The sequence below is a fragment of the Vidua chalybeata genome, chromosome 2 (genome assembly GCF_026979565.1).
Source record: "Vidua chalybeata isolate OUT-0048 chromosome 2, bVidCha1 merged haplotype, whole genome shotgun sequence".
Classification (NCBI taxonomy): Eukaryota; Metazoa; Chordata; class Aves; order Passeriformes; family Viduidae; genus Vidua; species Vidua chalybeata.
Window position 1 is genome coordinate 66,447,291 of NC_071531.1, and position 15,844 is coordinate 66,463,134.

The window sequence follows — 15,844 nt, forward strand, 5'->3', positions numbered from 1 at the left end:
TTTACTTATAAAATAATCTAGGTATTTTAGTTATCAGTTGACAATTAAAAAGAGAAGAGGGGAAGAGGTGTCAGAGTGTGAAGTTTGAAAGCAACATAGAATCACAGAATGATTTGCATTGGAAGGGTGCCAAATAAGGTGCCATCAAGCTCTGGCCATTGTTGTTTAGGTGGATGGTACCTCAGTTTTTTTAAAGGCAAGATAGGTTGAGCCTTGTCAAATGATGGATTTTACTTAAATTCTCTATTATAAAGCCTGCCATGCTCTTTTTTTGTCTGTAAAAATCCCAACACTGATCCACCAAGTCATTTTGTCTTTCTAAAAGAGACAGAAGCACAGAAATTCAGCAGGGACTATTGAATTGAAAGATTGCAAAATTCTCAATAAGCAGACAGAAAATGTATTTCTCTAAAAATTACCTCTAGGTCTACGTTCTCATAATCAAGTCCCTGACTGTGCCTTGTCCAACAGACCAGAAATTTTAAAGACATTATCAGAGATAGATGTATCAGGAGAAGTTAGGTACTCCAGCATTTGTTGTATACCAAAGCCCAGTGTTTACAGGTCATTGTTATTTGTGGGGCTTCCACTTAACCCTCCAGCAAGGGACTGAACCCACGTCTCTTGTCTCCTTGAATGCTGAAATTGTTGGAGTCCTCAGTAAAATGGTGTCTTTTTTGTGAGGGCATGTGTTGTTGGATCAGGCTTGTCAGAGAAGGTCTCAGGATGAGGTGAGAGGGAATGACTTTTTGGGATGCTGAGGGAGCTTTTGCATGAGATGGACCTTGAACTGGTCAGCAGTGTTAAGCTCATACCAGCCCCAGAAGTGTGTGGTCTGTCCCTGGAAATGCAGCCAGAGGGGTGTTCAGCCATATGTTCTGTGAATGACAGTGGGACCAAGGGATGGACACAATATCCATCAACAATGGAGTGTAGGGATGCTGCCTTCTCCTTGTGCACTGAAACCTCCGTGCAGAAAGGTCTCTTACTATTATATTTTGATTTAGGAATGTAGAGGAATGAGGTTAATGCATTTATGCAATATTCATGGTGAAAATATTTTAAGACAACCTTCTCTGTGTAACTATCTTGACTCTTACCAGTTCCTTCAGTTAGAGTCCGCACCACTGTGAATGCAATTTCCATGCATTGTTTCAGGCTGGAAATGAAACAATTTTCATTAATGGAAACCTGGTTCTCAAGCAGAACAATTAGACCCACTTCAGGTTGAAAAAAGATAAAAGCATGCTAATTTGGATGGAGGACTCTTCTTTCAAGGCAGCCAATTGAGTCATCAGCCAGCCACCCACCTGACTGTCTAACAGGTAATTAGGAGATAGTCCTCTTTTTGTGCGGAGCGTGTGCATAAACCTCCACACACTGGTGTCACTGCCCATTGGGACTTCCAGGGGAAAGAGCTAGGCAGTGGCAAAAGAGTGAGGAGAGCGCGTTTGTCAGACAGTGCCCAATGAACTGACTTCTTTTTTTATTTAGCTTATTATTTTTGTCTTTTCAGCAGCTACCTGAAGTTTCTGGCAGTAAAGCCGTCATGGCAGACCTGGGCTGCAAAAAGCCCAGTGACTGCACCGTCTCCAGGCTCCTCAGCGTAGTGGAGAGTGAACTCCGGGCTGGGAGAGACAAAGGTGACCCCACGGAGAAACAGCTCCAGGTTGTCTTGGAGGATGCAACGCTCTGGCAGAGATTCAGGGAAGTCACTAATGAGATGATCGTGACCAAGAATGGCAGGTGAGTGATCTGCTCAGCACTGCAGGCTCAGTGGAGGTGACAGCCAGGGGGGTTAAGCTCTACAATAATAAACTGTGTGTGCAGACTCGAGAGAACTGCAATGAGCACACCTGAGTTTATAGGGGACTGCAGCCTCGCAGTCTGCTAAAACCAGTGTATAAACAAGATGGGGTGACCTTGCTTCTTTTTCGTCACTGCCAAACCATTCCTCCTATGAAGCATGCTGGAAAAATATATAGACTAACTTGTGATTGCACAAAAAGGAAACTTTTGCAAGGGAATACCTCTCAAAACCTTTGTAAAGACTTCTTATTGCTAGTAATCACCAGTCTATATTAGTAAGTCCTCATCTGTAGGCTTCAAATTACTGCACAGAAGCAGATCGGTGTTGTTAGCCCCAGCTGCAGTTCCCATCCCTCTGGCCTCGGGTATTAACAGCTTGTATGAGCAGTCTGTACCAGAGTGGGTGCAATAAAACTGCCCTACGTGCTCTGTCTGTATGTGCAGTCTGAATTGCATGGTCCCACAGTTGTTGCTGGTGCCCTTAGAAACAAGTGTGGAATATTGCTTAATATACAGTGTTTTAGAAGGACAAAACATTGTGGTATAAATGGATCACGTCTTACTATTTGGGGAACACAGAAAGGCACAGGAAAAGAGTGAAAAATCTGGTGAGAAGGATGCTAATTCTGAATCAGGCACTAGCTTGAAGAAGGCTCTTCACAAAGGTTCTGCTCTGAACTGGGCTGACAGCAGAGTTGAGCCCATAACAGACAAGCAGCTACCAGAATAAGATTTGCACAGTGGTACTAAGGTTTTTGTTTAATTTATCCTTGCCAGCCTTTTGCTGCCACCCACCCCAGCTGTTTTCTCAACATGCACCTGTTTTACAAGACCTCTCAGGACATCCACAGAGAAGAGAGGAATTAAGAGGTGCAGAGAAAGGTTTACTCATGCGGTGTGACTTTCAGTAATTTTGCAGACTTTGATTTAGCAGAATTTGTGGCTGAAATTACTGTTGACTATAACTTCATTAGGGACATAGGTGAAAGAAGTAAAAATGAAAAATCTAGTCTATTGGCTCAGCAAGGTGATTCTGCAGAGAGAAGTTACCTTCCCCAAGTACCAGCTCTTGGTGTAAGAGCACTGTTGCCATTCTGATTCCTCCTAATAACCTATACCGATATAAATCTGCTGCTGAGATTCTTTTTATATCGTGAAGCTGCTTTTGCTTCATTTAAATTGCTTTGAAAACTGCTGTTAGGCTACAGATAACTTCTAAGTGGACTTTCACGTGGTGTACAGTAGCTTAAACTGTCTCCTTAGCAGTGTAAGTGACTAAAAATGAGGTAAGATGGGTTTGTCTCTGACTAATTAAATTGGTACAAAGAATCACACCTGCCAACAGGGTTTTTTCAGTTTCTTTCCTCTCAGCTAATGAAAATCATGACTTCACGGTGATACTAGTTCCTTCTGAAATGTCAGGGTGAGTGTGTAGATAAAATCTTTTTATAATGGTGATAAGGGAATATTTTGTTATCTGAATATGCCTGGGTACTTTTTATTTCATTGTGTAAGCTGCCTGATGTTTTTATTTTAACTTCTACACTCCTTATCAGCCTGATTCTACTTTTCCTATAGCCAGTGGCATCTCTAGAAATGTCAGTGAGAGCAAGAATAGAATTCTTTATGATCAAACTACAGCAAGATTAAAAATTACAAAAGTATGTCACATTGCCATTTGCATTTATCCTTTTAACATAGTTACTGTAGCAGAGACTATGAAAAATAATCTCTGCATTTCTGAAAGTATTTTTCATCAGAAAACACAGCATCACACTAAAACAAAGAAAACACAAACTGTGGCCTGCAGCAAAGAACTCTGAACCATGCTATTCAAAAGGAAACAAACTTGAGACAATTTCCTGTGAGTGCTGAGTTTTTCTCAGGTTCAGAATTCTTCAGTGATTGTCTCCAGAGAGATTTTCAGTAGAAAAAATATTGATCTTATTCTGCTGCTGCTAAATGAGTACAACTAAACCATTCTTGCTGAAGGGTAGATGAATACTTTTGAAAACTGTGTTCTACAATGAAAGAGAAGAGCCAGCCTGAACTTTTTTGTGTGAAAACTAAAGCAGTTGGTGTGGACAGACACTTTGTCAGCAAAGCTCAGAAATTAAACAGAAACCCAATACAGGAGTGTCCCAGAGAATGAAAGTCTAATTGATTAGTTATCCTCAAGTGTCAAATTCTAGCATGCACAATTCTATCTGCTCTGAGTCATCTCTAACTGGTACTGAGGGTCCCAAAATGTCACAGTTAGTTGAACCAACTTCAGTGTTAATATACAGATATGTCTCCGTGGCTGTATCATACTTCATTATAATAATCACCTGCCCTAGCAATATGCCTAGGGGAAACAGGTATATTCTGAACAGGATAGTCATCATGAAAATTGAAACATGTGCTATATCACAAAATACATCCCAATGGGTGCAGCTGATACAGTGGGAAACCGTCTCCTATTTTACTCAGACCTATTGTATTCAATTGATACTTCAATATCAAATGCAGTGTTATCTGACTGAGTAGGTTTCCCCTCTCAGTGTTTATACCATACTAGCTAGCTAGGCAGTATCCTGACACTTTGCAATCCCTGTTATTGCCTGGAGACAGGAAGGTGCCACTGTTCCCCTCTGTGTATGGGGAGAATCCATAAGGGATCAGTGCAGGCAGCCATGAGTGGGGGAAAAGAAGCCCTTTCCAGGCTCGAATGCTAAAGCAACTTTACTGGTTACTGCACATTCAAGTTTGATATTGAACATCTTCTCACTCAAGGTCTGTACTGTGGAGTAATTGCAGCAGATTTGCTCTAAATAAAATGAAGAGGCTGAAGTGCTCGGCTATTGCAGCGATGGAGGTCACGTATACACCTACCTGATCATTGAAACAAACATTCTGACTGAAACAAATTTGGAGAAATCACAATTTGCCATGCTAAAAGACAGATTTTAACAGTAAAGCCACTTAATCAGCAGAACATGTTTTTTAGGTGATAAGTTTTCCATTGTTAGAGTCTGTACAGTCAAAACATGCTGGTCCAAGCGAGGCAGGGAATTACTGGGAGTGAAGCTGGTTAACACAGGGAAGTGCTATAATCTTAATGCTACAGGAGGTTAAAATGGATGGTGACAGTATTCTTTTCTGGATTGGTCTATAGGTCCTTTGGGGATAAACTTGAGCCTCTCAAATAAAAAGGCAGAGCAGCCTGCCTGCATTGTGGGCAGAGGAATTAACAATCTGTGTGTAACACAAACAGCTCTGTGCAATCTAGTGAAATTAAATTTTCATGTGGATTAATTTTCTCCTCTAATTCAATTTCAGCTATGTATCTAAATTTGTTCCTTTGAACCTTGACTGGGGGAGATCTAAGTGTTGAAAGGAGCAATGCTTCCATACTTTTTATCACATCCCAGTTTGGTAGCTGGTGCATCCTGACCAGAAAGACACGTGTAGTGTGTAAATCCTTGACTAAGCTTCTACTTAATTAGAAAAGTCATGGTTCACAGTACCTTCGAGACCAGTGAGGAGTGCTGTTCCTCAGGGGTCAGTACTGGGACTAAAGCTTTTCATTACCTTTGTTGGTGACAGGGCCATACCCTCAGCAAGCTTGCCAGCAACCTCCAGCTGTGTGCTCTGATTGACATGTGGAAGGAAGGGATGTCATCCAGACGGATCTGGACAGGCTTGAGATGGGGGCCTGTGCAAACTTCATAAAGTGAACTTTGTGGTTCTTTGTTAAAATGCAGGCTGGGTGGAGAATTGGTTCAGAGCAGTCCTGAGGACAAGGACTCAGGAGTGTTGGTGGACAAGAAGCACAACACGACCCAGCAATGTGCACTGAGAGCCCAGAAAGCCAAACACATCCTGGGCTGCATCTAAAGCAGCACAGCCAGCAGGGTGAGGGAGGGGATTCTCACCCTCTGCTCCACTCTGTGAGACCCCAGCTGGAGTGCTGCATCCAGCTCTGGAGCCTCCAGTACAGGAAGGACATCGACCTGTTGGAGCAAGTCTGGAGGAGAGAACCTCTCCTATGAGGAAAAGCTTAGGTAGCTGAGGTTGTTCAGCCTGGAGAAGAGAGAGACATTATAGCTGCATCCCAGTACCTAAAGGGGGCTGCAAGAGAGCTGGAGAGGGACTTTTTATAAGGACATGGAGTGATACAAGGAGTGGTGAGGAACTGGAAAAGGCTGCCCCAAGAAGCTGTGGATGCTTCATCCCTGGAGGTGGTTCAAGGACAGACTGAGTGAGGCTCGGAGCAACCTGGTCCAGTGGAAGGTGTTGGGGACAGCAATCCAGGGATTGGGACAGGATGATCTTTAAGGTCCCTTCCAACCCAAACCATTCTATGATATCTTCTTCAATACTGCACTGACCCTGTATCAGCAAGTATTAATATTAGATGCAAAATCTCAAATTTCTCAAATTCTGTCTTTTCCTGTCAGCAGAAGGTGCTGAATGTATGCAGCAAAAACTATATCAAGGTATCCAGAAAGGTGAGTGGGATGTCCTGATTGTTAGCAATTTGCATTTGGGTGTCACTACAGAGTATGATTGCAGGGGCAGAGACTTCCAGTGTCCTTTGAGACAGCCTGGAGTTTCAGCTCTCTTATGTATTTTGGATGTCTTGTATGGCTACCAAGCCTCAAGAGCTACCTTACCTTAGCCCCATAGCTACGGACCTCAGGTTAGTCCTCTGGTTGCTCGGTGTACTCTCTGTACCCATAGAGAAAAGGAGCTCAGAGATGCATTGGCTTTCATTGGAATTTATGGACCATAAAAATGTGATGAGGAGAAATGGCAGTTGCCAGGAGAGGTCAGTATGGAGATGTCTGGGGCAGGGAGGCTGGTTACTCATGGAAGAGGAATGTAGGAGGTGATATGTAACAGCAATTACATGTATTCCTTGACAAGCTAAGAAGCTTAATGACTAGGATACCTTTTCTGGGAAATACCTCTGTTCTGATGTCCACACAGTTATTCCCAGTTCCTGAAAGTCTTGGAGCCCTACTAGCTCTACAGCTGCAGACTTTCAGGCACTGAGGTGTGCCAATTCAGAGCTGTGTGGCATCAATCACAAGCACTGGGACAGATAGAAAACCACTGAAAGTCAAGCTGTGAGCTCCTGCAAATATCCTTTACAAAATAAATAAATAATAATAAAAGGGGATTGAGAAAAGGTAGCACTGGACCTTTGGGCACAGAAGGAGCATTTTCCCAAAACTAAACAAAGTCAGGAATTCAGTTTTAAACACACAAGATAATGGAAGGCTGGGTACAAGTTTAGAGCTCGCATGTAAGATGGAATCAAAAGCAAAAGAACATGGTCAAGCTGCTGAGGTCAGGGAATATGGAAGTATGGGACCAAATTACTGGAGAAACTGCCAAGTGTAAGGTCTGATGGCAAGGGTGAATTGAAGGAAGGGAGGATGTTTTTTTATACTGAGTTAGTCAGTGAGCATCTGGAAACAAACATACCGAGGAGAGTCTTTCAAGAGCAGTTTCCAGTGGTGTCCCCCTTTTTTGTTTCCCTGGCCAGGCGGATGTTCCCTGTTTTGAAGATCAGCGTGTCAGGCTTGGATCCAAATGCCATGTACTCCTTCCTGTTGGACTTTGCTCCGACTGATGGCCACCGCTGGAAGTACGTCAATGGAGAATGGGTGCCAGCTGGGAAACCAGAGCCACCGAACCACAGCTGTGTCTACATCCACCCAGACTCTCCCAACTTTGGGGCCCATTGGATGAAAGCTGCCATTTCCTTCAGCAAAGTCAAACTTACCAACAAGCTCAATGGGAGTGGGCAGGTATGGCCTGATGTTTCCACATCACCTCTTGGCTTCAATTGCAAGCACCTACCAATCAAGAAATATCAAGGGTGCATTTATGTAATTATAGAAGCCCTTACAGGCCTCTTCACCCACAGATGCCAATTATTCTCTGGAGGCCAAATGTAAACAGGGATAAACAGGCCTTAATTGGCACTTTCAGATTTTAATGGACTTCTTGATGTTAAGAGAGACAGAGTGCTGTGGTTTACTTAATCGTCAGAGGTCTTTTCAGAGTTGGTCTTGTGTGCTGGGGATTTTTACATAGGACTTCAGAGAAAGGGGGGAAAATGGCCACAGGTATTAGGTTTTTGTTGTGCTCCCCAATGTTGTTTGGTGTAAGTGGAATGTTGGCAGGAGTCAGATGGCAGAATAAAAGGCTGCTCCTAAATGAAATAATTACTATGTCTGCTTCTGCATCATGATAATTATCAATATTCTATTGAATCAGCTTTGGCCTTTGGAAAGAAACCACATTTACCAGAAATAAGTGACTTTCCCTTTGAACCGCTTAAAAATGCAAACAGGAAAATTAGTTTTGTTTCATATTTTATTTTTGATGATGCATCTAAAGGCAAAATGTTGCACAAGACCTTTTGTTCGCTTGTTTGTTCGGTACAAAACTCCTGCAGTGGATGATACTTGTCAGCCCATAATCAATTTCTTTCATGTAAATGTTATATGTTCTCAGTCTGTTATTTCCATTAGGTTTGTGAGGTCCCTCTGTAAGCTTAGTGCTCTAATGAGGTAATAAATTATCTCAGGTTTTACAGATTGGAGAACAGGAAGATGATCTGACTTTCCCTTAGTCATATATGGAACCAGAATACAAGAATTATTGTAGAGCATAGAACAGGATATGAATTTGCAAATGCTTGTCGTGTGTCCAGGATCTCAGAAAAGTCAAAAGCCTCAGAAAAATATGCACTGGGGGGAAAAAAGCTACAGGAAACTTGGAGGGTCAAAGAGTGCCTGGGATAAAAAACTGGGGAACACTCTGTATGTATATGAAGGAGAGGAAAATAGTAGAAAGCAGGAGAGGAAAAGCTAAATGAGAAACAGAGCCCAAACAAAAGTTACTAAATAACAAATGACTGAAACTTCCTTTGCTTTCTTTTGAAATCATGACCACAGCGTTAAAGTAAACCATGTCCCCACTCTGTACTTCAGCTGCCCCTTCTGTGATGGTATTGGAAAGTAATTGATGAGTATCAGTGCTCTATGCTAATAGCTGTGTTCTTTCTTATATGTATATATATCTATATAGGTGTATATATATATATATATATATATATATATATATATATATAGTATGTATGTATACATCATTTTGAAAAGTACAAATTTTAAAAAATAATCTTTTTCTTGCACTAGAGCCAATTAAAGGACCTAATAGACTTCCTGGAATCAATGCTATTCACAGCTTTTAGTGCCGCGTTAGATCTGCCAAGGCTTGTTTAGATACACTTCATCTTGCCCAGAGAGGAGACTGAATGACTGCCTTAGCTCCCTCCTGGCACCTTTTCTGTGATGGTGATTCTGAGTCTTCCAGACAGCAGAAGCAGGACAGGGAATGCCCCTGAGCTGTTTCAGCAGCCTCTAATGCAGTGGGAGCCCATTGGTTTGAGGGCCATAGCTGCTAACACAAATACTCTGTGCTGCTGCTGCATCCAAAGCCTTAAATGCAGTCCAGTGAAGTCTCATTCTGTTCAGCCCTGTGGTTATTGCAGGGGAGGAAGGCACCTGCCCTCCTGCTTCAGGAGTCGCTGGCTGGGGAGATTCAGCAGTGAAAGCTGCTCTGTCACAGAGCCAGAAGGTGGCTGTGAGGTACCAGAGTGGCACTGGGGGCTGTCTCTCTGTTTTGTTTCCTGCAGATAATGTTGAACTCCCTGCACAAATATGAGCCCCAGGTGCACATAGTTCGCGTAGGAGGCCCCCACCGGATGGTGATGAACTGCTCCTTCCCTGAGACGCAGTTCATAGCGGTGACTGCCTACCAGAACGAAGAGGTAGGCGGGTGCCACACTGTGCTCTGGTCACCACTGATGACATCTGCTAGAAGCTGATTAACTGCAAGACCAGCATGCCTTTTTCTTGTTTCCCCACCAGTCCCAGGCAGTGTAATACTCCATCCAGGCTAATACTCTGTCTTTTCTCTGCAGTAGAACATTGACTAGTGTCTGGCTCCAGTACTAAGCCAGGTTTAGCTTAATATCCTGCCACAGCTATTCCAGACTGGTCCATCTGTCCTGGCATCCCAATCCTTTACTGGAAAAAAAAAAAGCCAAACAGCCCTACAGTCAAGCCCAATATCTTTCTCCAGCAATAACTGATAGTCATAATCTTAACCTTATCTCTCCATGTTCCCTATCATACATACAACTGCAGAACAACACAATACTTCATAGGAAAATTTCTGCCCTTGAGGGATGCTTTGGACTGTAAGAATTGCTAACTCCTGTGCCACATCCCTTAGCTAATGTTGCTGCAGATTTTATTTGTACTTGATAGGAATTCAGTGTTTAAACCCCCTTGAAAGGGTCCACCATTCCACTCCATTTACCAGACAAGCTCATGCCAGGCTGCCCCAGCTGGTTTTTTTTGCCTGTGGCACTGATCAGTACACAGCAAAGCTGTCTCCTACCCAGCCCTGGGAAACATCAAGTGTGGGGATATATTTTAGGCTAACACAGGTAGTTCCACTGAGATTACTCTGGGGCATATTTTGTCAAGTTTCTATTTCAAATTACCTTCACTAACATGTCTTGTTTTCTGTAAACTCAAGATAACAGCTCTCAAAATCAAGTATAATCCCTTTGCCAAAGCCTTCCTGGATGCAAAGGAAAGGTGAGTTCATCTTTTGTTTTTTTGATCCAATAGCTTTTTGCTGCTGATATGGTTAAAACTGTGATATCACCATATGAAAGATAAATTACATAACTGAATCTTGTTTCTGCTGTCTTAAATCCAGTCACTCCAATGGTATTATTGGGGAGACTATATAATTATTACAATAGGTGCTGAAGTGGGTGAACGTTCTCTTGGGGATCCTGGCACTTATCTGTCTGCACAGAAAGCCTGAAATGAGATGGTGTGAGCTTTCCCAGTAGTGTTGTACTCCACATATGTCCACTACAGTGTACTTGCACTCCAGTGAATCCTGTAATTTGATAGGTCAGGGAGAAAAAATGTTAACTCCAAGTGTCAAAAAGCATAGTTGAAGTGAAATTACAGTGTAACTGTAATGTAACTGCACTGCTGTTATTAAGTCTATGTGATAATTTATGATGGATTTATTAAAGGTAAGATGTCAGAGATGCTTCCATCAGAAATTATTTGTAGTTTATCTTGCAAAATTTTCCATGCATCACCTATATTAATGCACAGTGGCATCCAAATGATGCATTCCATCCCATAATTTCTAATTAATTTTGTTTGGACCTGCTTTATCTTCTGACATGTCAAGTGTCCCATATGCCTGTAGGAGAATCTGTATTTCCTTTCATTCCTCTCACCACTTAAGAAGCTGCTGTGTCTCAGCGTCAGGGTTTCCAGCTGGGGAAGGGGGGATGCTGCCTTCAGCTTGCCTAACATCTCAAGCAGGAATGGTGCCCACAGGCAGATTTAGAGTTCCATGTTCAGCTCCCAAATATGGCAAAAAATTAGGAACATTTTTGTTTATGTCATCAAACAAAAGCTCCAGCTTCCTTTATGCAGAATGTGGGAAGGTCTACTGGAGCCTAGCAAGATTAAAGAAGAGGGATTTCCCTCCTTTTTTACTCACTTCTCCAATTTTAATGAATAGTTCTGGTTATAACTTTTGTAATTTTTCAATGAGAACACTTACCACTAAGTATTTTGCCTTTCAGAAACCATTCTAAAGATGTTCCAGAGACAGTCTCTGAAGGTCAACATATGACATATTCTCACTGTAAGGTTTTTATTCATGTCAGCTGCAAGTTTTGTGAGATATGATGGGTGCTGGGAACCTGGGCCTTGCTTAACTGATTCATGCTGGTCACTTACTGAGTCCTGAATTGTGTTCATAGAGAGGGACCCTTTAAAAAAAATAAGAAGATTGAAGAGACCTCACAGTAAGAAATAATGTGAGAAGTTCTGCAGAGGGATCGTTTTCCATACAATCCAGTTTTTCAATATTAAAAGGAATCTAGAATCAAGATGATATATGACATTTTTAGGGTTTTCTTGCCCCTTTGTTTTTGTATTTGTGAATGATTTTGTCGCCTATAAAATTATCTTTCATAGGTAACAGGTAAAAAATGAGGGGGAGCAGAAGTTGCATTTGCTTTACTCATAGCTTTTCTTTCATTTGTTCTTCAATGTTTGTGACATTTTCTGGTTACTTTCAGGTCTTGTTTTCAGAGTTGGTGGGTTGGGAGGGGGGTGGAGGGTTGCTATTTTTTTGTCATTTGTTTCACAAACCAGCATCTTAGAATCTGCTTGGTATTTCTGAGGCACAGCTGATTCTGCAAGAGGGATGATTATTTCTTAATTGTATTGTAGCACTTTAATGCAGCAATAGTAATAATTTTGTTCTCTCTTTTCCCTCAAAGTGGGTGGCTGGTTGATTTCCAACCCAGACCCAATGTGTGCCTCGGGAAGCTCTAATTACCAGTACAGTGCAGCTTTGCCTCTGCCCGCTCCACAGGCTCCCCACAGCTGCGAGAGATACTCAGCCCTGCGAGGCCATCGGGCTGCTCCATACCCACCCTCCTACATGCAGAGGAATCACTCCCCTACAGGTATTCCTGGAGCACTGCTTTGCTGCCTCTGCCTGCCTGCCCCTTGCCTAGGTTAGCGCATGCACTGGAGCCAGGCTGAGCTCAGGCTAGCAAAGGGCGAGGTGAGTCTCTGGGACAGCCTGCACAGAACCCTTCATGCACCCAGCGTGACTGAGGCAGCAGAACAAGAGGTACCAGGAGCTGGGTGCGCTCTTAGTGATAAACCAGAGTGTATGGTCTTGCTTTCACTACAGCTTCCAGTTATGCAAAAAGAGCATTGCAGGTCTTTTTTCAATGTCCTGCCATGACCCAGTTGAGTTCTCAAGTCAAAGCAGCTCTCAGGTAGGAGCTGATGTGAGGTGAAGGTGTTTTGGTATTGTCAGAACATCCTTTGAGTCCCTTTCCCTTTCTAAATCTCGGTGCAAATCCAAAAATTGATTCTACTTCGATCAGAAGTGAGTCGGAAAGAAGAGTAGGGATAAAGTAATCTGCTTGCTAATTATAATTTATAATTTATAATTTAGCAAGGATTCCTGTTTAATGGAAGTATTTATCATGGAAGGGCTTGTCTTGAAAGGGATCCTAAAGATCATCCTGTTCCAACCTCTCTGCAATGGGTAGGGACACCAGACCACTAGAGCAAGTTGCCTAAAGCTCCATTCAACCTGGCCTTGAAAATTTCCAGGAATGGGGCAGTATTTATAAAACTTTATTAAGTATTTTAGCTCAAATTATAAGGAAATCTGTGTCAAAACATTGCCTGACATATGTCAATTATGAAAATCTATTAGTCAGACTTGCAGAAATGCACATCCTATGTCTGTCATGCTGTATCTTCTCATGTATCACACCTGGGATTGCGATGGCACCTTGCTACTTTAAATGAACATGGGAATTTTGCCTTTTTACTTGTGGTTGGGCACCTCATGGTCAGATTGCTGCCTTAAGCCTGCCTGTGTTTTGCTGTCTTAAGACATTGTCTGCAATAGTCACTGAGGATTTGTTTGTTGCTTTTTTTTTCCTCCCCAAAGTTAACTTATTGGAGAGCTCCAGCAATAATCTTCAGGTATTCTCAGGACATGACAGCTGGACTTTGCCATCCCCTCCACACACTAATTTGCTCTCAGTGCCACACACAAAGGGAGGTGCCAGCCCTGGACCCAGGTAAGGTTACAGGAAAACTGCTGGTATGAGGAGCACTGAGGCTTGTAGGACTGTCCTGGTTCCTGGTGATTTGCTCTTTGTTCCAAATTTTAATCAGTGTCCAGGATTTGAAATGTGTCCTAAGACTGCTGGGCAAATCTTTCTGAAAAGCCAATTATCTTCTGCTCTTAAATCTATGGGAGTTTCATTTTTCCCCAGCACTGCTGAAAACCAGGATCTTGGAACACCCACAAAGAATTCTGGTCTCTACAATCTGTGAGCATTTAAAAACAAAATTATTTTTCTTCCTATATTTCTCACTGTTATCCTTCATGAAATGAGAAACCTATTCTAGGGGTAAATGGAATTTAGATCTAGAGACTCAATTAATTATCAAATATTTTCCCTTCTTTTCCTGAAATGAATGCAATAATTTCCTCTCTAACTTAGGTGTCAGGAAAACCAGCTGCAATTTCAAATGCACTGTTATTTAATTGAGTAGGTTTTCTTGTCAATGTTTATACCCTAGTAGCTAGGCAGTATCCTGAGACTTTGTGACCTCCCTCTCTAGAAACTCTTCTGACTCAGCTCCTAAGATGGGAAGAAGTCATAAAGGCACATAAAAAGATCCTTACATTTTGAAATCTCACATATACTTGCACATTTCTCTCCATGCCTCCCTCCAAGGTCACCAGGTGTTATGGTTACTGGTGATTTTTCATTTAAGACCTTCAAGGATGATCTAGTTTGGTAACCTGATTTGAATAGCTGCCTTTGAACAGATAATGAAATTGACTTTAATGTGGCAAGTCTTATGTGGGCTAAATGCTTTGAAATAAGTCATTCAATCTGTGCTGCTTTTTTTTCCAGCCACTATCCTTGCCTGTGGACAGTGAGCAACAGTGCAGTAAATGTTGCCAACCCAGGAAATGAGGTGAACAGCAGCTCTCCAAGTGTGTTTTTAAGGGGTAATGTCCCCTTACCTGCTGCATCATCAGTGCAAATCCCTCTGCAGGGAATGGTGTCTGGCAGCATGGAAGGACAAGGGGAAGGCACTCTCACCAGACTGTCTGACTCTGCGTGGACATCCTCACACTCCTTTTAATGGACAGGCAGCTCCCGAGGGAAGCTTAGCCAACCAAGACTGACACAAATGGCAAAGGATCCCCGAGGAGTGCAGTGCAGAGATGTATGCAGGACTTCATCACTTCCCATAATGTACCTTTTGTGTGCCAGCTAAGCCAAAATCCAAAGGCAGGAAATATTACAGGAACCAGCTTGTTACTGCAACTTTTATGCATCATTCAGGATCATGTCTAGAAAGAATCTTTTTAGTTAGCTTTGCTTCTATATCACATTAAAAATGGTCAGAGACATGGGACTGAGTGAAGCAGACATGGCAGCTGGATACCAGCATGTCATTTTAGAAGTTCCTTCTGTAACTAACAGCCAAGTCAGGGGAAAATTCTAAGTGTGCAACTAGTGATTTGAAGGGACAGCACTGCTTTAAAGGCTTTCTGAATCTCTTACATAGAGGTTTTCACAATACCTGAAACGAAACCCCTCAGGGGATGAAATTATTGACATTCTCATGCTACCTGCATACAGCATTCTCTGTCCCCTTCCCTTCTCCAGCTGCTGTTTGCTGTGTGTGTGCCGTGGGCACAGTGGGCACACTCAAACTGCAAAAGTGGCCGCATTGTAGCAGCAGGGTGAAGGGCAGCTAGTTTAGCATTTAGAGTCTGATGTTACAGTCTTGGAAATGGAAAGCTCTAGTGTTTCCAATATCTGCTATTTTTAAAAGGGTGGAGGGAAAACAATTATAGAAAAAATATTCAGCCTGAATTTCCACTCTGCTTCAGCTATACAGTACAAATAAACTATGAATACATGGTGTATTATCTCCTCAGTGCCTTTCCAAGTTGTAAACACACACACAGTCTTTCTCATCTAACAACCTCTGAGCTATTCAAAGCAGCTCTGCCAGAAGCCAGTTGACAGAACAGGAGTTTTCTATTTCTTGTCCAGTGACTGGGTGTAAGCTCCTGGGCACGGTATTTCATGTCTTCATACCAGCTTCCCTTCTCACTTTGTCTGCTTCAGCTTCCTTTTTCAGGCTACTGCTTTTTCCATCCTGCGTCAGTATACAACATTCAGCCCAGTGGAGCCCTGATCCTGTCTGGGATTTCTAACCACTATTGTGATGCAAATAATAACAGTCATCCCCCAGTCTTCTATCCTTTCATGTATGTCCTGAGGCAAGCCCTATCAAATTCTTAGAGAAGAGTTTTGCTGTTTGGTTTCTATAAAGAAAAACTAAAGAAATCT

The 15,844-nt window shown here is 42.4% G+C and overlaps 1 protein-coding gene across 1 annotated transcript; it reads left to right on the forward strand.

The window, feature by feature from the left end:
- Positions 1-1,534: 1,534 nt before the first annotated feature.
- Positions 1,535-14,621, forward strand: TBX19 (T-box transcription factor 19). Its single transcript, XM_053935470.1, has 8 exons — positions 1,535-1,746; positions 7,346-7,610; positions 9,506-9,640; positions 10,417-10,478; positions 11,501-11,562; positions 12,206-12,394; positions 13,405-13,537; positions 14,387-14,621. The coding sequence occupies exons 1-8, from the start codon at positions 1,550-1,552 to the stop codon at positions 14,619-14,621; spliced, it is 1,278 nt and encodes a 425-aa protein (XP_053791445.1). The 5' UTR covers positions 1,535-1,549.
- The last annotated feature ends 1,223 nt before the right edge of the window (positions 14,622-15,844 follow it).